Source organism: Hypanus sabinus, chromosome 22, assembly GCF_030144855.1.
Source record: "Hypanus sabinus isolate sHypSab1 chromosome 22, sHypSab1.hap1, whole genome shotgun sequence".
Lineage (NCBI taxonomy): Eukaryota > Metazoa > Chordata > Chondrichthyes > Myliobatiformes > Dasyatidae > Hypanus > Hypanus sabinus.
The window spans coordinates 60,281,618-60,304,760 of NC_082727.1; the positions used below are offsets into that span (position 1 = coordinate 60,281,618).

Below are 23,143 nucleotides of genomic sequence, written 5' to 3' on the forward strand. Positions count from 1 at the left end.
GAAAATCCTACGGTGAACATCTATAGTAACGACTGCTTGACTTTTAATTTCCACTTATGCAAGCATTTCTTCTCACTCCCATTATCAATGAAACTCTTATTCATTTTTCATATCTCAAGACTCAACTGTCAAACTAAATCCTTCCTAGCTTTTGATACTGTCAACCTGTTTGCCTTCCACATCCTACCTGCAATAAACTCCACTCCATTATCACTTATCTCACCAAACTCCATGGTAATCTATAACCATGGTAATCTAAGTATTGAATACAATGTCAGATTTTAAAGAACGAATTCCACATCATGCTTTCTTCCTTCCACATGCTACATTCCCTCTCTGTACCACTAATGTTAAATCCTTTTTCAGTTTGGTCCCAAAACTGAAGCTCTCTGATGAAACACTTCTGCCTTACCATCTCATTACATTTTGTTTTAACCTAACAGTGCTTAGACCATGCTTTTGATCCAATCCTTCTAACTGGTCAAACAACAGTTTAAACTTCTTATACACTTTGGAACATATAAGTTCAAAGTTCAAATTAAACGTATTATCAAAGTACATGTATGTCACCATATACAGCCCTGAAATTCATTCTCTAGCGGGCATACTCATTAAATCCATAATAGACTAATAACCATACAGTGATTCTAAAAGTTTGTGAACCCTGTAGAACTTTCTCTATTTCTGTATACTAGTTCATTTCCTTATTGAGAAAAATGAAACAACATTACATGCATTTGTTGGAAAAAGTATATCAATCTCTGGGGTAATGCCTTCTACAAAAGCTATTTGAGGACAGGAGTTCTAATCAAGGAGATGAGATTGGAGATGTGGGTTGTTGAGGTGTCCCACCCTATATAAAAAAAACAGCTTGCAATGGTTGAGGAAGCAATTAATGCAAAATTGTATCAAGATAGTTTACAGGAAAATGTCAGAGTAGCAGTCCATCACCTGAAGCTTAATAGAAGTTGGATAATGCAACAAGGCAATGATCCAAAAGATAAATTAACAACAGAATGATTTAAAAAGAAGAAAATTCCTGTTTTGGAATGGCCAAGTCAAAGTCCTGACCTTAACCCTATAGAAATGTTGTGGAAGGACCTGAAGCGAGAAGTTCAGGCAAGGAAGCTCACCAACAATTGAAGCACTTTTGTAAGGAAGAATGGCCTAAAATTCCTCCAAGCAGATATGCAGAACTGGTCAACAGTTACTGGAAACGTTTGGTTGAAGTTATTGTTGTACGGGGAGGGGTCACACCAGTTACTGAAAGCAAAGTTTCACATACTTTTTCCAACAAATACATGTAATATTGGATCATTTTGCTCAATGAATTAACAAGTATAATGGGGTTCTCTTTATCTAGGTTTAGGACTTAAGTGAAGATCTTATCACATTTTAGGTCAAACATGCAGAAATAGAGAAAATTCTACAGGGTTCATAAATAATAATAATAATAATAAGAAGAAGAAGAAATAATAATAAGAAGAAATTAATAAACAATAAGTATTGAGAACATGAGACAAAGTCCTTGAAAGTGAGGCTATTGGTTGTGGGAATATTTCAATGATGGGGCAGGTGAGGTTAAGTGAAGTTAGTTCTTTGGTTCAAGAGCTTGATGGTTGAGGGGTAGTAACTATTCCTGAAGTTGGTGGCGTGAGTCCTGAGGATCCTGTACCTTCTTCCTGATGGCAACAGCGAGAAGAGAGCATGACCTGGGTGGTGAGGGGTCCCTGATTAATGGATGGTGTTTTCCTGTAAGAACACTCCTTGTAGATGTGCTCAATGGTAGGGAGGGTTTTACCCATGATGGACTAAGCCGTTTCCACTACTTTGAGGTATTTTCCATTCATGAGTATTGGTGTTTCTCTACCAGGCTGTCATGCAACCTGTCAATATACTCTTCATCATTATTTCATTGCTTTACTCATGTATGTTATTGTCATAGAATCACTGAGTGATGCAGCAAAACCTTCTACCCAAAAGGTCCAATCTAACTAATAGTCTTATGTTTACACTCATTCTATATTCTCCCTCCACATTCTACCATTCATCTACACACCAGGGACAATTTACAACTACCTGTACATTTTGGAATATAGGAAGAAACTAGTGTACTTGCACGAAACCCACCTGTGCACACTCCACATAGATAGTAATAAAGGTCAGGACTGAGCTATGAAGCAGCTCTTCTTGTGAACATCTAATTTTCTGTATTATTCAAAAATAATATCATAGATTTCCTTCGCCCAATTGCAATGATTCTGATTCTGAAATAAAACCCTGTCCCATAAGTTAGTTTCAATCCCTCAGCTCCCAGCATCAGTGCTTTTCCCTGGATTTCTTCCTACTCAATATAATTTCAAAGTGACAGCCTCCCAAGCATTGGACAAAATGGCAATTCTACATGTGTAAATGCACAAAATAAAAATTGTTATTTCATCAAAGACACTCACAAATGTCTACAGATGTACCATGGAGAGCATCCTAATCAGCTGCCTTGCCATCTAGTATGAAGGGCCAATGCACAAGATTGGAAAAAACTGCAGAAAGTTGTAAACTCAGCCAGCTCCATCATGGGTACTAACCTCCCCAGCATCCAGGACACCTTCAAAAGGTGAAACCTCAAAAAAAGATGGCATCCATCATTAAGGACCTCATCATGCAGGACATGCCCTCTTCTCATTGCTACCATCAAGGAGGTGGTATTGGAGATTCAAGACACAAACTAATGTTTGAGGAACGGCTTCTTCCTCTCCTCCATCAGATTTCTGAATGAATGGTGAACCCATGAATATTTCCTCAGTACTTTCCCCTCTCTTTTAGCATTATTTTTATACCTACTTTTCATTGTAACTTACAGTTTTTATTATTATGTATACTGCTGTCACATAACAACAAATTTCATGACATAGCCGTTGATGTTAAACCGAATTCTGATTCTACATCACTGGAAGAAGTCATCACTCTGCAGTCAATCCATACTGTGTTTTGTAGTTCACTATCTAGTATACCAGCAACAAACTTCAACAGGGCAGGGCATGTCATACGCATTAAGGGCTACCGAATTCTCAAGCAGCTACTATATAGATGAGCTTCCCTGGGCAAGAGGAATTGAAGCAGGCCCCATAAAAGGTTCAAAGACTGTGTGAAAGCTAACATTGCTCATCCTGCGCATGTACCAAAACGGCTGGCGCAGAGTGTGCAAGACTGGAATGGCTGGCCAGTCTTGGTTAGAACTGTTCACAACAACCTGGACTAAAGTTGCTGAGCAGTACTAATCGCTGCCTGATAAAGAAGGAATAGCAGCAGCTCCACTTCCAGATACAGCACAGTTTTTATTTTCTTACTGTGGATGTCTACATCACTCACAACTTAAGACTCAGCAGCCACCTATGAACACACAACAGTACTGCACAAATCCGTCATTGTCAGATACAACAGACAACCAATAATAGCTAGTGTAGATTAAATAGTTTATCATTTTGTGGCAAGATCTTTGAATGTATCTTACAGCCCGTGACTTACCTTGAGTGTTATATTCTTTAACAGCGTGTCTTCCAGTACAGCTTGCAACTTCCTGTTTATTTCCAAAGAGAGCTCCAATGTTAGACCACTGTCTACTGGATGTGAAGTGTAAAGTGAAGCCATGATTCCCCCACGTCTGCTCAATTGGGCTTTATTGAAATCAGATGCTTCTGAGGACAATGCACCAGATTCTTCCCTCAGAATATAACTCTGAATGATTCTGCATCAGAGAAAATATTTCAGTAATACTCACAAATCTGTTGTTACTATTACAATTATTTTAAAATTCACATTAAAAAGCTTTCAACAAATTATTTTTCCAACATGAACTTCCAGCATATTTGCTGATTCTTCTATATTAATGGAAATTATTCCCCTTTGCCCGATTTCCAGAATAAATGCATTCTAACAAGGATCAAACATAATCATCTCCACAACCATTTCAATGGAAAATTATCCAAATGTTTTTTCTAACTACCCATGGTAAACCTATATCAAACATTTCTGAAGGATGTTTGAACCACATAGCCACATTCCCATGAGGTAAGTGTGCCTTAACACTCTAATTTGATTGAAGTGGAAAAATTCCTAGCCCCATCTGCATGGTATCTTATTTATCTTAAATTATTTTAAGATCAGCCTTCCTTTTGGATGGTGGGGTGGAGATGGTCTCTACCAAAGGAGGTGCAAGTCACTCCTTCCCTCCACTACCCTGCAGCTCACCCTTGGGCAAGGTTTAGCACCCACCCCCTGCCAGATTAAGGTCACGTGATGCCATGGGAGCAGGTGGTGGATGGTCGTATGAGCAGCTGGTGCGTATATATCACGTTCCGGTTACGCAACCACTGAAGCTGGGCAATTTCCAAAGAGTATTCATAATGGCTGGGGGCACCTGTCTTGTAAAGACACTGCCCAAAAGAAGGCAATGGCAAGCCATTTCTGTGGAGAAATTTGTTCGAACAATCATGGTCATGGAAAGACCATGATCGCCCATGTCATGCAACACACGGCACATAATGATGATGATGCATCTACCTTTATGTGACATTTTTCAAAGCAACAAAGTTGGTTAACCATTTGCTCACAAGTTAATCTATTAACATAAGGCTATATTTTTGTTTATTTCTTTAAAAGTCGGTTTCAGTAGGTCAAGTATTTGTAACAATGTCCCTTCTACGCTAGTGATTTCAAAATTTATTAATATTGAGACGGCGTTTAAATGTAAGAATGCAAAATATTAGTAGCTGGTACAGCAGTGCCACACACCGGTGGAAGGCAAGATGTGAGTCTAGAGGTGGGGTTTAGAGGTTTTGCTGGCTGCTCATTGTGCAAAACTTACTCCTTGGCATTATGAGGGCTGGATAGAAAAGAGCTATTAGGAAGGGGCAGTTGAACAAGTGTCCAGATGGCTGTGGATCAAGAGCTGTGACCCATGAACCAATGCTGTTGGGACACAAGCTAAGGGCTGATGAACCCTGCCTGCATTGCCTGGATGAGTGTCTGATGTTGAAGACCTGAAATATTTGATGACTTCACTGATGATGTGTCCCAGCACATTCTAGGATGCATCTCAGCCTCATAGTATTATTCCTCCATTTCTCATAAACTAGCCAATTCACATATTTTTTACTATTTTTCTTAAGAGCTTTGAACCTTCACCTCCAGGAGGACCACAACCTATTGTGGGTATGGAGGCTTGGATGTCTCAATGATGTGGAGAGCTATGCTGGCTGGAATCAGGGCTTTATGCTTTGGCGTTTGGTAGTGTCAGCCAGAAAGCATGACTGTCTACAAATCAGTGAATTTAAATAAATTCAGGACAGTGGAAGCAGACAGACAGATTAATTGTCATTGTTCTCGCCGTGTGCTTGGGGATGGGGGCTGGTATTTTGTGAAGACAACCTGTTCTCCATTTGGTGAATTTGAAGTGCTTGGTTTGCTCAATGTTTTAAAGAAGACACAATGATGCTCCAGGTAATCTGCAGTAAGAAGTTAATTGTGAAATGTTCTTTGGTTGAATATAACATGTGGGTTTATGAATGTTGGGGTTGGTGCCTGCCTGCAGTGATTTGATCTCGTTGCTGATTGAGAACAAAAAGCCATAAATTATTGACTGTCATTGGCTGGGAAGAGGGCAATAAATGATGCTGGCTTGGGGCAGAGCCAATAACAAGGTGTTAAAGGTCAGACCATGACCTGTGGCCAATAACACTGGAATTCAATATTTTAATTGATAAGGAATGGATATAAAAGTGGATGCTTCACATGTTCTGGTAGCGGTAACTTCAAAGAATAACTAACATGGATACAAGTGTGAGCGACCCTGCATGGGACATGTGGCAAGTGAATCGGGACTACGAGGATCGCCTAGCTAGTGTAGATTCCTTTGTCCGGATAATGCCTTTGCTATTCTTTGACTATTTAGGACAGTCAGGGATACTTACTGGATGTGCACACAGGGTACTGAGTGTATGAATTCACGTAAAGGTACTTGTCGGTAAACACAAATCACTCTGTACCTCACTGATCATTGTTATAAGAGGTAATCCTTATAATGTCACCCATGCCAAACAGGTCAAAGTGTAGAGGCTAGACTACGAGTGGTCCACTGGTCCTCCAGGTTCAGGGGTTCAGCCCAGAGCTAAAAACCCTGACTGGTCAAACAAAACTATTATGGAAAAAGCAATGAAGAAAATACCTTCATTGCTGCCCTAAATGCCAGTGGTGTATTGGGCAGTAAGTTTGAAGCTTTAGTATGTATAGACTTTGTTCCATATTTTAGACCCCACTTGGAATACTGTGTTCCGTTCTGGTCACCTCACTATAGGAAAAATGTGGATACTATAGACAGAGTGTAGAGGAGATTTACAAGGATGTTGCCTGGACTGGACAGCATGCCTTATGAGAATAGGTTGAGTGAACCTGACCTTTTCTCTTCGGAGCGACAAAGGATGAAAGGTGACCTGACAGAGGTGTATAAAATGATGAGAGGCTTTGATCATGTGGGTAGCCAGAGGCTTTTTCCCCAGGGCTGAACAGGCTAACACTAGGGGGGGATAGTCTTAAGGTGCTTGGAAGTAGGTTCGGAGGAAATGTCAGGAGTAAGTTTTTCCACAGAGAGTGTGGTGTGTGCATTGAATGCACTGCCAGTGAAGGCGTTAGAGGTGGACACAATAGGATCTTTTAAGAGACTCTTGGATAGGTACATGGAGCTTAGAAAAATAGGGGGCTCTATGGTAGGGAAATTCTAGGCAGCTCCTAGAGCATGGTCGGCACAACGTTGTGGGCCGAAGGCCCTATAATGTGCTGTAGATTTCTATGTTACGTTCTATATAATTTATAAATACTCTACATGTCAATAGTCTGGGTTTGGATATTCATGGACTTTCCAACAACTGCTCCTTCTGGAAGAAAATCTTTCATTCATCACAACTGCTCTCATCTGATGCTAAGCCAGCTCTCTGCCTTCGAAGTGAATATTAAGTCAGTGGGATTTTATACAGCTTCACAGAATCACCACAAATGTCGTTCATCAATAACATGTTCTGAACTGTTCTTGTTCACTTCCTTGTCTACCTTCTAAAAGAACCTTTCAAAATGTTAAAACTTGATAGTTATTTTAAAAATACATTATTTCCTTTTGTAACTATTTCTTCAAAGGTTTGATCATTCTCTGCAGGCTCCTAGAAATAAACATTTTCCTAGTATTTCCATTAAGATTATCAATTTGAAAATCATGCTATTCAAATAATTTTGCCACCTTGACAAATGAAGTTATCATCTCAGAAATAACTTTTTGCATATCAGAATTGGTTACCACATTGACGGTACAAACCTGTTAAGAATTAAGACCATATTTAGATTTAAGAAGGTACAAACACTTTTCAGTTTAAACCTTGAAGGGATATACAGATTACAAAAGATTAGTTGGTAATATAATTTCCATGAGATATTGTGCAAAAAAAGTTTAAAATAAAAGGTAACAAGACTCTCATTTAACTTTCACAGCCAATAAATGACACACAAGTTTGAATACAGCAGCACAGGTCAGACAGGAAGGTAGAGAAAGAAATATAATAATAAAACTGATAGGAGAGAACCAAAGGTGGCAACTGATTCAATTCCAAACATAATACTTTGCATTCATTTTCACAGTAGGGTAAGATGGCAAAATAAAAGTGATATCTGAACTATTAAGGGGATCCAGGAAGAGAATAATGAGGGCTCAAAGTGACAAAAGAGAAAATAACTTAATTTAAAAGATAAAAGTTTCAGAGCATTTTGTTTTACATCTCAGAATGTTAAATTCAATGTGAATATGTTACCAGAATTTTTGTAAATTAGAAGAAAGATTCAAGATTATTTAATGCCATTTCCTGTACAAAAGTGTAAGGAGAATGAAATAATTGTTACTCCAGATCCATTGAACACAAAAATCTCCCACAAAAAATGGGAAAAAATAATAATATTAATAAAAACAAATATTTTATGTCCATAAAGTGACAATAGGCTGTACATAAGGTCGAAAAATAGAGTAATGGTGGGGTTAGTGGGTGAAGGTGTTGATCAGCCTTACTGCCTGGGGAAAGTCTAGTGGTTGTGGCGTGGATGCTATGTAGTGTCCTCTCCAATGGGAGTTAGCCAAACAGTCCATGAGCAGCACACACAAAATGCTAGAGGAACTCAGCAAACGAGGCAACGTCTATGGAAAATAGTCGTCGACATTTTGGGCCGAAACCTTTCAGCCATGAGCAGGATGGGTGGGAATGTTACTGGCCTTTTTCCGGCACCTGTCTATGTATATGTACTTGATGGCGAGTAGGCTGGTGCCAGTGATGCATGCTCCATTGGGTGGGGGAGGAGAGAGAAAGCATACTGCTTCAATCTTCAGGCTAAACATGAGTTATGGGGAAGCTACTGAAACCCATTAGTAAGTGCAGAGTGAGCAATTTAATATGTGGGAGCTGATCAAAGGTAGTCAACATAAATTGTGAATGGCAAGCCTGTCTACAACTACCAAGAATGTCACTGGCATGATCCACATAATGTTAATAAATGTTGTCTTCATTGTTTTTCAGAGCTCACTGATGTAGTGGAACGATCCAGTGTTAATAAACTGGAGCACCTGAAGGAGACCCATGCAATCACGGCGATTACGTACAAATCTTACAGATAGCAGTGGGAACTGAACCCAGGTCACTGGTATTGTAAAGCATCGTGCTAACCACTACTCTACCATGCCATCCCATTGCCTTTCAGAGATCATTAATGTAATAGAATGATCTGGTGTTACCTGTTGTTGCCATGTCTTCTCAGTTTATAGCATCAGGTTAAAGATTCACAACTATCTCAGTAACTTCCCCACAGAAGAGTCCTTTATTGAGATATACTCACCTTCTATCTGAAATTGGTTACAAATTACTGTTAAAGATGGCTGAAAGGTATATTAAGCAACTTGATTTCTCAAGTGCTTCAGTATCAGGAATTTTAATTCCAAACTCTTATGTTAGAGTGAAGAGAGTTTTTATGAAAACACGCCAGTTGCAGGCTATCTAAAGCTCGATGGCAATAAGAAGCATGCGCAAAACTAAACCTAACCCTGTGTCAGAGTTCAATGCATTATTTTTATTAGTCAATACCAACTGATGAACTATGCCTTTTGTCTTTCCAACTGGAGAATTTAGCTTATTAATCTACAGTAGCATTGCAGTTAGCACAACACTATTACAGTCCAGGGCTTCTGAATTCAATTCTGACGTCAGCAGTAAGGAGCCTGTATATCCTCCTCGTGGAATGTGTGGCTTTTCGCTGAATGCTCCAAGTTACTCCCACAGTCCAAAGACGTACTGGCCAGTAGGCTAACTGGTCATTGTAAATTGTCCTGTGATTAGGCTAGGGTTAAATTGGGAGTTGCTGGGTAGCATGGATCAAAGAGCTCGTTCCGTGTTGTCTCTCTAAATTTAAGAAACTTCACTTACTACATAAGTAGCTGGATATGTGCTCGATTTGTAACATATTGTCAGCTATTGGAACAATAAGACCAACAGCGTATCACTGTTTTCTTTTAAAATAGTGGAGAATAGGACATTACACATAGTACTAAGTAGTTAATAAACACTACAGATTTTAAAACTATCAGATGAAATACCACTGTGTTGGACTGTAGCTAAAGAAGAATGAATGTCAGACAGCATGGGGGAGCGGGGGTGGGGGTGGGGAACTCAAGGGAACCAGCATACTCTAGCAATTATAAGGACACATAAAACCATAGAGATTAAAATTCTTGGTAAACTCTATAATTGTTACATTAAGATATTTTCCCTGTCATTTGCTTTTCATCTGTGTTATTTCACAAAAGCTGATTTATGGAAATTGCACTGACTTCAATAAACTTATCTAACAATTACTTGTAATTTTAAAACAACGACAAATGCAGCAAATATATTATCCACTATACAGAGGAGATAAATTCTCTCATCTTGTATTAGTATAGCTTCTACCATGCTGAGTTACCCTTTTCTCCCACCACTAGGCAATCAAAGCATTCGCCTGGTTTCTGTATATTGCCTTTTTTTGTTCACAAAGTGCCTTATTTGAAGTTAGTAAGGTGATGCTTCTATTAAGCCCCATATTTAGTTTGTCAATAATCTTGAGTAAGGGATAATATTTCTACCAATGGATGCAAGAGACACAATCTAACTTGGCTGATTTATCTTCTACTCTCTTTATTGCAAAAAAAAAGAGCTCTTGATCTGTACTTTCAACAAAAGTTTGTCTCTTCTCATATAACATGATCAAAACAAAATGATTGAGTATATTTATTGAATATTCACTGGAATTTGTTTAAATTATGCTTACAATGAGCATACATCTTAGGACCTAGATTCACTCTGTTATTGTACTGTTCTGTTTGATTCAGTAATAAACTATTTGCTCAGTGTAGACTGCAAACCTGTCTTATTTTTCCACTAACTAAACTTCCAACTGGTTACTGTACAGCTGTATATTTGACCTCATATTAATATTCAGTACACATGAACTCAAGGTACACTTTCAAGATTTACTGAAAACTGAATATAACTTCCCTGCCTTAAAAAAGGTTTAAGTTACAGAATGGTTCAGAAAATTTAGTTTGTATGTCTAGGAGGTGAAGGGGTTGAGAGCTGACATAGTTGATATGTTAGACATGGTAAGCAGACTCAATAGCTAGACAAACAGAAATAATTCTTTATGAAATGAAGAATTCAGTAAAAGGATTACAAACCAAAGAAAACCTGCAGATGCTGGAAATTCAAGCAACAGGTCTCAGCCCGAAACATCGACTACACTGTTTTCCATAGGTGTTGAGTTCCTGCAGCATTTTGTGTTTGTTGCCAATAAAAGGATCAATCATTTGAGCATGAAAGATTCACAGGTACTAATGATTTAGGATGCACTGCGTCACACAAAAGACACTAGAAAAGTGAAGCTCCCCACTCAGTAAACATTGGATGATATGTCATGTAACATTTTCAACATCATAAATGATAGATTTATTAGGTAAGTGCATCACGAGAAACAGAAAAGACAGGCAGTTAGGTCAAGTGTGACTTGACAAAAGACAGGCCATACCCTAGGGACTGAATGGCCTACTCCTGTTTAAATTTAGATTATTTTAAAATACATGTTGGTCATTAAACATTAAAGAAAATTATAATTCTTTGATGATTCAAACTCTGACAATGTAAAGCACCCTGGACACATTTTCATTTGGACTATTTGGATTATCTATTGAAACATGAAAGCAACCGCAAACTTCAAATTATCTTTTTGTTTCAGATGTTTCATTTATAATGCAATCTAGCAATAAGCTCCATTAGAATAGTGGCTTAATGCATGTTATTGAAATCTAAATGGTGCTCTGAACAAATTTCTTTCAATCTGCCTTATACCAAATGACAGTTACCTATGAAATTAAGCAGAGGAATCATTTTTGATGAGTTTACTGCAGACATTAAAATTACATAAGTTTAAGTTGTGCCCCCTTATCACTCTTATTTCAACCTAAAGGATTGTAAACAATTTAACATTGGGGAAAAAAATGAAAACAGAACTAAAAATGCTAATTTAAGGCTAAAATACATGAATAAAATGTCACGATTTGTTCAATTTCTACTTTAAAAATGTGATTAAAAAATTGCTAGGAAAGAAAAGCATCAGAAAAAGGATCTAATGTTTTCCCAGCATATATAAGGAATATATTTCTTGGGCTTCCAGCCAGGTATATGTATCAATAATAACCGATGTTTCAATGACTAACTTCCGCCATCTTCATCAGGGATGATGCCCAGGCATGTCTCCTCCAGTGGTATTAATACCCCGATAGCCCATCTCTCCTGATTGGTTAGTTGAATTCTAGTTCTTACTTAGAGCGAGACCTTCAATCTTTGTTAAAATTATTTTCCTCTAATTTTACTTCAATAGCTTCCTTTACCAGACTGTCCCAAAAGCCATTGGCACAGCCATCAAAGTCTATACAATGGCCACTGTGAATGCAATGTTCTGCTGATGATTTCCTCAGGTAACCCAAACAGATACACTCCCTGTGCTTCTTGATGCAGGTTTCCACTAAGCGTCTTGTTTGGCCAATATACGCTGCTCCAGATTCACAGGGAATCCTGTAAACTTCAGCTGACCTGAGTCCTAGGTCATCTTTGACCTACATAAGCTGTGAATTGAGCTTCCTTATAGGTTTGTAGAAACATAGAGATATAGAAAACATACAGCACAATACAGGCCCTTCGGCCCACAAAGCTGTGCCGAACATGTCCCTACCTTAGAACTACCTAGGCTTTACCCTCTATTTTTTAAACTCCATGTAGCCATCCAGGAGTCTCTTAGAAGACCCTATTGTTTCCACCGCCACCGACAGCCCATTCCACGTACTCACCACTCTGCGTAAAAAACTTACCCCTGACATCTCCTCTGTACCTACTTCCAAGCACCTTAAAAATATGCCCCCTCATGTTAGCCATTTCAGCCCTGGGGAAAAGCCTCTGACTATCCATATGATCAATGCCTCTCATTATCTTGTACACCTCTATCAGGTCACTTCTCATCCTCCATCGCTCCAAGGAGAAAAGGCCGAGTTCATTCAACCTATTCTCATAAGGCATGCTCCCCAATCCAGGCAACATCCTTGTAAATCTCCTCTGCACCCTTTCTATGGTTTTTACGACCTTCCTACAGTGAGGTGACCAGAACTGAGCACAGTACTCCAAGTGGGGTAGGGTCCAGGGTCCTATATAGATGCAACATTACCTCTCGGCTCTTAAACTCATTCCCATGATTGATCAAGGCCAAAGCACCGTATGCCTTCTTAACCACAGAGTTAACCTGCTCAGCAACTTTGAGTATCCTATAGACTCAGACCCCAAGATCCCTCTGATCCTCCACACTGCCAAGAGTCTTACCATTAATACTATATTCTGCCATCATATTTGACCCACCAAAATGAACCATCTCACACTTACCTGGGTTAAACTCCATCTGCCACTTCTCAGCTTAGTTTTGCATCCTATTGATGTCCTGTTGTAATCTCTGACAGCCCTCCACACTATCTACAACACCCCCCAACCTTTGTGTCATCAGCAAATTTACTAACCCATCCCTCCACTTCCTCATCAAGGTCATTAATACAAATCACAAACAGTAGGGGTCCCAGAACAGATCCCTGAGGCACACCACTGGTCACCAGCCTCCACGCAGAATATGACCCGTCTACAACCACTCTTTGCCTTCTGTAGGCAAGCCAGTTCTGGATCCACAAAGCAATGTCCCCTTGGATCCCATGCCTGCTTACTTTCTCAATAAGTTTTGCATGGGATACCTCATCAAATGCCTTGCTAAAATCCATATACACTACTTTCATGGCTCTACCTTCATCAATGTGCTTAGTCACATCCTCAAAAAATTCAATCAGGCTCATAAGGCATGACCTGCCTTTGACAAAGCCATGCTGACTATTCCTAATCATATTATGCTTCTCCAAATGTTCATGAATCCTGCCTCGCAAGATCTTCTCCATCAACTTACCAACCATTAAAGTAAGACACACTGGCCTATAATTTCCTAGGCTATCCCTACTCCTTTTCTTGAATAAGGGAACAACATCCGCAACCCTCCAATCCTCCAGAACCTCTGCTGTCCTCATTAATGATGCAAAGAATATTGCCAGAGGCTCAGCAATCTCCTCCCTCGCTTCCCACAGTAGCCTGGGGTACATCATATCTGGTCCCGGTAACTTATCCACCTTGATGCTTTCCAAAAGCTCCTGCACATCCCCTTTCTTAATACCTACATTCTCAAGCTCTTCAGTCTACTGCAAGTGATCCCTAAAATCGCCAAGATCCTTTTCCGTAGTGAATACTGAAGCAAAGTATTCATTATGTACCTCCACTATTTCTTCCAGTTTCATACACATTTTTCCATTGTCACACTTGATTGGTCCTATTATCTCACGTCTTATCTTCTTCCTCTTCACACACTTGTAGAATGCCTTGGGGTTTTCCTTCATCCTGTCCACCAAGGCCTTCTCATGGCCCCTTCTGGCTCTCCTAATTTCATTCTTGAGCTCCTTCCTGCTAACCTTATAATCTTCTATATTCATATCATAACCTAGTTTTTGAACCTTTCATAAGCTCTTCTTTTTTTCTTGACTAGATTTACAACAGCCTTTTTACACCACAGATCTCGTACCCTATCATCCTTTCCATGTCTCATTGGAATGTACCTACTCAGAGCCCCACGCAAATATCCCCTGAACGTTCGCCACATTTCTTCTGTACTTTTCCTTGAGAACATCTGTTTCCAATTTATGCTTCCAAGTTTCTGCCTGATAGCCTCGTATTTCCCTTTGCTCCAATTAAACGTTTCCCTAACTTGTCTGTTCCTATCCCTCTCCAATGCGATGGTAAAGGAGATAGAATTGTGATCACTATCTCCAAAATGCTCTCCCTCTGAGAGACCTGACACCTGACCAGGTTCATTTCCCAATACCAGATCAAGTACAGCCTCTCCTCTTGTAGGTTTATCTACATATTGTGTCAAGAAACCTTCCTGAACACATCTAACAAACGCTACCCCATCTAAACCCCTCACTCTAGGGAGATGCCAATCATTATGTGGGAAATTAAAATCTCCCACCACAACAACCCTGTTATTATTATCCCTTTCCAGAATCTGTTCTCCCTATCTGCTCCTCTATATGTGGTTAATCAAAGTAGAAAGAACTGTTCTACGTTGGTGCTGTTATTGTCGAGGTATATGTCCGTGTGAGTGGGTTTCCAAAAGACGCCATGTCCGAGGCTACTGTCTGATTTCCATTGTATTAGAATGTCCAGGAACAGAAGGCAACTATTCTTCTCCACCTCCATTGTAAGTTGAATGTTTGCATGTAGTATTCAGATGGTTGTGGAACTGTTGGAGTGCCTGGAGTCCATGAGGCCACACTACAAAGGTGTCATCGACATATCTGAAGTAGCATTGGAGGTGCAAGGGCGATGAACTCAGAGTCCCCTCAAAGTCCTCCACGTAGAAATTAGCAATAGCTGGCGACAACTACGATCCCATGACCACTCACAGTGGTTCCCCTTACAGAGGAAGTATGCTGATGTAAGGGTAAGTTCAAAGAGGTCAGTGGTACCTTTATCAAACCTTGACTGCAGGAGGACCAATCCGTCCTTAATGCGAACTCTCGTGAACAGGGACACTACATCAGAACTGGCCATTATATCCTTTGGGTTCAGTTGGATGTTGGTTATCGTTTTAAACAAGTCAGTTGAGTTTGTGATGTGATGTTCACAGCCCCCAACAAAGCAAGACAGAAAGCCATTGAATGCTAAGTAAGGTAGTAAGTCAGAAAATTTATCCCACTGAAGACAGGCCTCAGGGAGGAATCCTCCTCGTGTATCTTAGGGAGCCCGTAAAGTCTAAGTGCATCAATGAGCACAGGAGGTATATTTGTTTGGGTCACCCAGAGAAATCAGCGGTAGCAGAACACTGCATTTGCAATCGCCATAGGATTGACTTCAATGGTACAAAACTACTGTGTCACACTCATGGCTTTTGGGACTGCCTGGTAAAGGAAGCCACTAAAATAAAACTAGAGGAAAAGAATTTTAACAAAAAACGAAGGTCTTGCTCTAAGTAAAAACTAGAATTCATTTGTTAAAAAGGTAGGAGAGCGGAAACCAGTTTGGATGAGGGACAGACTACGAGGGTATAAATACCACTAGAGTAGGCATTCCCAGGAATCATCTCAGACGAAGACAGAGACGGAGTTAAGATGGCGCTAAATGGTGACTCCTTTGCTTGCATCTTCAGAAACAGCTCAATTTCCATCTTTAATATCTTTATTTTTCCCTTTCAGGGTTCTTTTGAAGACTGTGACCTGGAGTTACACGCTGACTTCAGTTCTTTGCAGGAATGGGACCCATTCTCGGGCTTTCAGGACTGGCCAATGTTTGGCACGCCAAGAGTTTGGCCTGAGAGTCGGCCTCATGTTTAGAAGCCTAAGATCTTGGAGCTCTGGAGACGGGCGGATCGAGGGTCAGTGTCATGGCAGGAGACTCGTGTGTCAGCAGGGAGGCCGGAAAATCTTTCGCCGTGGGCCCAAAGACCTGAGATCTTTGCGATCATCAGGCACAGAGCTTGTTAAAAAAAAAAGCGGGGAAATACTTAATACTGTAAACCAGCAGGTTGTTATGTCTCCCGCTCACTGTGAAAATGGGGACAGCTCCCTCTCCCTTGCCAGGGAGAGAGAGAACCTGTGGATTGCCGAATGCCAGATGAATTGCAATAGTCTTTGGGGTAACTGCAAGGTCTGTGTCTTGGCTATGACTTAGCTCACACTTGTGCTTGGTAGTCGGTGCGCGTTTTGTTTTGCCGGTGGGGGGAGGGGTGATTGTTGCCTATCACCGCTTACGCGTGGGGGGGGGGGGGTACTTTGGGGTTCTCATGGTTAACTGTCGTTCATTCTTTGGGGCACTTCTCTGTTTTTGTGCAAGGTCTGTGTCTTTGCTATCACTTAGTTCATGCTTGTGCTCAGTAGCGAGTGCGCTTTTTGTTTTGCCGGTGGGGGGAGGGGGGAATTGTTCGCCACTGCTTACGCGCAAGGGGGGTAACGGGGGGTGTACTTGGGGTTCTCACATTTAACTATCGTTCATTCTTTGGGGCACTTCTCTGTTTTCATGAATGTTTTGAGAAGAAAAAGCATTTCAGGACATATATACATTTCTATGATATTAAATTGAACCTTTGAGATGAATACAGTGGAGTTTGTCATTGAAACATCAGTTATTATTCCTACCTTACCTGCTGGAAGCCCAAGAAAAGTTAAAAAGCATCAGATTTCTAAAAACGTGAAGGATGTTCATTATCTACAGCCCCCATTCAAGTTTAATTGCTTCAAAGGAAACAAAATATATAGTCATAATGTGCAAATATCAAGTTACCTATCAACTCTGTTTCAAACTATGAATTATAGCAAAGAATGTTGTTAACCTTCCTTGAAAATATACACTGAAGGAATAAGATATTTTAGTCTAACCCCTCCCTGTTAATGCCTTTGTTCATGCAAAAAAAGTGTTTCTAATTCCAAATCTGTCCCAAGGCATAATTCTTTCTCTAATATTATTTGAATGAATGGTTACAAGTAAGTTCCTTTACAACTGTAATTGTAAAATCAAAGCAAAATATAGCATGTGCAGGAAAACGGAAATGAAAGAAAAATTGCTAGAAATAGAGAAACTGAAGTCATCAAACTGGGGATACCATGGTGACGTAGTGGTTAGTGCAACACTATTACAGTTCAAGGCGTTAGAAGTTCAATTCCGACGTCATCTGTAAGGTGTCTGTATGTCCTCCCCATGTGCATGTGGGCTTTCTCTGGGTCCCCCGGTTTCCTCCCACAGTCCAGAGACATACTGGTTAGTCAGCTAATTAGTCATTGTAAATTGTCCCATCATTAGCCTAGGGTTAAATCAGATGTTGCTGGCTGGTGCGGTTCGAAGGGCCTGTTCTGTGCTGTATCCCAATGAATAAATAAATCAACATGAAATGTTAACCTTCTCTGTAATTGTAACCTTAGTTCATTATACCTCCTTGACTTGTCCACAGCTTTTGATACAGTTAGCCTCTTATTTAATCATTGTTTGTACATCTCTTGGAAATTCCTTAGTGTGGAACTGTTAATTGTTAAATTGTTCCTACCCTCAATTTCAATGCAACTGAATTTGGTGAAACAGAAACTAATAATATTTCAAAAACAAAATAATTTGAAAAAAAAAACAAAAGACAAGAAAAATCAGAATTTTAATTGAAACATGATAGTCAAGGTATCTACTGATTTCCAAGGAAGTGAATAGAACGGAGGTCTCCCAAGACATAACTACTTTTCACAATCTCTTGTTTAAAATAGCCTAATGGGATAGGTCCCAAGAAGTGAAAACTCCCTTTAACCTTAAGTCTGTTAAGTAAATTTGATGAAAAACAAAGACTTCTTTGATTCCATTACGAATTTACCTCGTTTTCTTTCGTATTTCATCCACCAATTGTTTGATATGATCCTCCATGAACTCAATCTTTTCATTTTTACGTGCATGAGCTTTCTGCAGTCGCACAATTCGTTCTATTAGTATAGCCTTGTCCACCTCTGGAAAGTTATCTGCCTGCACAGAACAGCCACTATTCTCCGGAGACCTCTCCTCTTTACTGTATCGAGCATCTAGAGAACCTGGAGTGGAACATAAAGAAAATTTGTGGAGTACAAAAGGAACTGATTCACAAGGACACCTTTAAACAAAATGGTTGCATCTTGAAGTAATACCAGAGGTGAAATTATTTGAAGATTTCATCAATATGATCTTCACGGAATTTCTATTTCACAGGTCAGTCTTCAACCAATTTGATTCATTATATGTAGTCATTGAGAAACAACTGAGAGGGCTTGAGACACCAACGCCTTAGTGAACCAGACATTCCAGCTGACATACTAAGAGTTGCACTATACAACTAGCTGTACCTTGAGTCAATCTATTCCAGTACAGTTACAATAGTGGCATCTACATGGCAATGAGTTAAACTGGGTAGGTGGGTAGATGGAAGGATGGATCTATTTAGAGATACAGTGGAATAGACCCTTTCAGCCCTTCGGGAAGTGAAACCCGACAAAATTAATTTAACCTTAACCTAATCACAAGACAATTTTACAATGGCACACATGCCTTTGGACTGTGGGAGGAAACCAGAGTACCCAGAGAAAACTCATGCATTCCACGTGGAAACACTTTACAGAGGATGCCAGGACTGAAGTCTGGACTCTGATGCCCAGACCTCTAACAGCGTCACTCTAACCACTACCCTACCATGGCACCCCTATTCGCAGAATGTAGCACACATTCAACCTGGCTAATCATTTCCCAATCAGTCCCTAGTAATTATCATCACAAGAATCCTCAGCCAGGATTAATCTGTGGGTCTTTAGTAACCAGAAATATAGCTGAACAAGCCATACATAAATATCAGCTCTACAAGAATAGACTGAGCCCCAGAGTCAGCTACAAGTGACTCAACTCCTGAAGCTCCAAATCAATTTCACTATCCAAAAGGCATAAATTGGAAATATGCATTGCTCAGCTCTACCAATCATCGACAGCTCAATATCAGAGTAGACAGTAAAACGTTCATCCTACAAACGCCCCAAATGTTTATTCCACCACAACCCCCCCCCCCCCCCACTGGCACAGTGTCTGCAAAGGATACCTTCAACAAAAATATTACACTCACTCGCCTATACTGTTCCAAAAGCATTTTCCAAACCATGACCTCTATCACCAAGAACAAGTCAGACACCTGCTTCAATGCTAGGTTTAAATCTTGGAACACCTATCTGAAAGCAGTCTGTACACCTGTCTGTGTACCTCTACCTGAGATAGATAGATCATTCACTGATCCCAAAGGAAATTAGTGTCACAGTAGCATAAAAGTGCACAGATATACAAATACTAGAAGAGAAATAAGAGAGAATAAAAAATAAAGTTACCTCAAACAGTCTAATAGGAGGGGAATCATCACCTCTCCGGCTATAGGTTGACTCATTATAGAGCTTAATGGCAGAAGGCAAGAATGACCTCATATAACACTCTTTGGAGCAGTGCAGTTGCCTTAGTCTATTACTAAAAGCGTTCTTCTGTTTAGCCAAGGTGGCATTCAGAGTGAGAAACATTGTCCAGAATTGCCAGGATTTTCCATAGGTTCCTATGTTCTACCACAGCCTCCAGTGTGTTCTCCAAGTCCTGGCAATATTCTTGTAAATTTTCTCTGCACTTTTTCAATCTTATTGATATCTTTCCTGTAGGTAGTGACCAAAACTGCACAACAGACTCCAAATTAGACACCAATATCTTATATAGTACAACTTCAACCAACAGTTATGGGTATCTGAGCTGGGACTGGGCCAAGCTTTGTATAGAATTAATTTTTCACATTAAGAGTGGATTATTGAGTTATTTTAAATCTGTATAAGCATATCATTGGCATAATTAACAATGAAAATAAATAAAATCAGAGAATGCTGGAAATGCTCAGCAGGTCAGTTAGGTACGGTGGAAAGAGAAATAAAGTAAAAGATTCTACTCAAAGAACCTTTGTCAGAACTGGGGGAAAGAGAATGCAAGTTAGCTTTAAGTTGCAGAGGGGAACAATGGAAAGGGAATATCTCTGAAAGGATCAGGCCAGGTTTGCCATGGGGACAAGTTGTAGAACTTACCCGGCCAATGGATTAATGAGGCCAGTTAAAGAGAAAGGAAATGAACAAAATGTATGAAATACAAGTAGAGAGTCTGCATAATAAACAAAGAAACATAAAAGTTGCAAAGTGCAGGGCTGTAGGAAATGGCAGCCAATTAGGTAGGGCTGATGGAGAAAAAGTAGTATCAGTAATGAGTGACCATTAGATCACTCATTACTAATGCACTGCTAGTTCATCATGGCTGATCCCGGATCCCACTCAACCCCATACACCTGCCATATCCTTTGATGCCCTGACCAATCAGGAAATGATTAACTTCCACCTTAAGTATATCTACGACTTGGAAAAGAAGTGGCAAGTACTGATACAACCTGAGAAAGCCAGTTATCTGTAGTTCTACAACTATTTCCCTTTCTACAGATATTACCCAACTTCCTGAATAGTTCAGCATCTACAATTTTTGACTTTCATCATCATATTAAAGAAACTAGCTTCTAGGCTGAGTGTTTCTGTTTTAAGTATGAAATTATTTTAAGTGAGCATCTCCCATCCTCTTTCTGCACTCACTTACAGTAAAGTGGTCAGCTGATCTGCTCTGTCAGCTGGAACAGTCACTACGAAAGTACAGAAGCATTCTGGGAGCAACAACAAAACTTCCATCTCAATTTGTAGAAACCGAGAAACCCTGAGGTGAACATTAATACCATGACAATAATTGGGAATTTAGTACTTTAATCTTCATGGGAGGTAAACCACACCTGGGTGCAGAATACTATGCTTAAAAACTGACTTACTCTCATGTGTGGTTGGCACAATGCACTTGGACAAATTCAATAATTTCTCCCAGATTATGCCCCACTATCTAGGTCAGGGGTTCCCAACCAGAGGTCCATGGATCCCTCAGTTAATGGTAGAGGTCCATGGCATATAAAAGGTTGGGTCCCCTGATCCAGGTCAAAACTAAAAGCTAGAACTGATTTCACAGTCCATTGACAAAAAAATAAGACTTGCTGTCCACTCACCAACAACTCAACTGTTTTCAAGCGCAAGCTTGTTATAATTCAGTGTTTGCGCCTAGCCAAGTCCTCTGTGGGACATTGTAAATAGTCAAAAGAAAAAGGTCCCTCATCCAAGTTGAAGAGCCTTCAATAAGTCATAATACAGAAATTAAACTATTAAATACAAACTAGGTATTAAATATTATATAATTTACTGTAAGCAAGTCAAAGACTGAGAAAGAGATGGGGTTAAGGAAAATAAGAAAGTATCAGTGCACCACATTTTGAGAAAATCCCAATTCTTAAGCTGAAGCTAAACCTTAATATAAAGTGACTACTCTGAATTCAATATTCTAACTGCTCATATTGAAACCTGCTCAATATTTACACCAATTTTCCTGGCATTTAAGATCTAATTGGTGTCAGGTTCATTAGCATATCTGTACTACACTTCATTTGTTATCAACTGTGTTTTCATTCTAGCAGTGTGGAGCATCTGTTCATACTGATTACTTTAACTTGCTTATTTTTATTCATGGGGTATGTGTATTACAGGCAAGGCTGCTTCTCAATGCTTATCTCCAATTCTCACGAAGACGGTGGTGAGTCATTCTGAATTTCTATAAATACATAACGAGGAGACTCCCACAGTGATGTTTTTGGCATATACTGCCAGAGGAGTAAAACTTCAATAATCTGCTATTCAACTGTTCAGATAATGGTTCAGTATTCCATATCCCGTGCTCCCTTTCAACTCACCGGACTCTGTTTCCTATGTTCTTTATAAACTCACCAGTTTCATGCGACAATTTATTATACTTCTTTGTGACATCTAAAAAAAAATGAATTCAAAAGTGTGATATTAAAAGCAGTAGTATCCTATGTGTAGGAACCATGCATCTGTTCTCATTCTTCATTAATTCTGTGTTGTGCACATATTATGGTAACTAGTCACAGAATGGGGGGGGGGTGTGGTAAAAGTGAAGAGAATAAGTTTCTTTTTCAGGCTTTGTTCATTGCAGTTTGTAGTAGCCCGCAACCGTCGGAAGTTATATCTTTTGCCGACCACTCAGTAACGCTAATTTAAGCTTAGCTTACTGTTGGGTATGCTTAAGTTTCATCGCTTTAAGACTGCATGTTTGTTAATTGGTAGTAAAGGATCAAATACATATCCTTGACTTTTGGAGCAATAATAATTGGAGTGAGGGTGTGACATGCAAGTATACCAAATCCATAGGGTCACTAACAGCAGCAATTATTTTGTTTTGTTTTGGTTTGACTGCTACATTACAGTAGGGGAAATTTTACTCGTCTAAAACCACCAAAGTGCTGTGGGTACCAAATGATTGGAATTTCACTATTTTAAATCATTTGGTTATAAGGCAATGTACATTTAAGTTAGTCAAACAAATTTGAAATAGAGTACTTCAATAAAATGGTGTTACATGATACACTTGTTTTTTTTCAGGTATCAGAAGTCAAAGTTTGGTAGATTTAAAAGAAATTTTGAGGAATTGCTGAATTGGATATGGTACAGTTATCTGCCAAAATGTACTTATAGCAGTGGAAGGGAATGCTTAAGTGTTTCCTAGAAGTTGTTGAAATTGTCAGACAAGCAAATGGAGAACATCAGAATCAGAATCAGGTTTATTATCACCGACGTGATAAATGTTAGCATGAAATTTGTTAACTTAGCAGCAGCAGTTCAATGCAATACATAATCTAGCAGAGACAGAGAGAAAAAAATAAAATAAAACAATAAATAAACAAGTAAATCAATTTGCATCACATATTGCATCAATTTGTAAATGATAGAAAGGCTTTCAGGAAA

At 39.5% G+C, this 23,143-nt stretch overlaps 1 protein-coding gene across 5 annotated transcripts in view; it reads right to left on the reverse strand.

Moving 5' to 3' along the window:
- ccdc186 (coiled-coil domain-containing protein 186) overlaps nt 1-23,143 on the reverse strand; it is a 118,681-nt gene that overhangs the window by 17,449 nt on the left and 78,089 nt on the right. For 3 of the 5 annotated variants that reach the window (XM_059947899.1, XM_059947898.1, XM_059947901.1), the window contains exons 14-16: nt 22,106-22,144; nt 18,088-18,298; nt 3,526-3,745 (exon numbers count right to left, since the gene is read on the reverse strand). In XM_059947899.1, the coding sequence (XP_059803882.1) occupies nt 3,526-3,745; nt 18,088-18,298; nt 22,106-22,144 (470 nt within the window). The remainder of the gene's footprint in view (nt 1-3,525; nt 3,746-18,087; nt 18,299-22,105; nt 22,145-23,143) is intronic. The other 2 variants (XM_059947902.1, XM_059947903.1) reach the window with 1 other exon arrangement.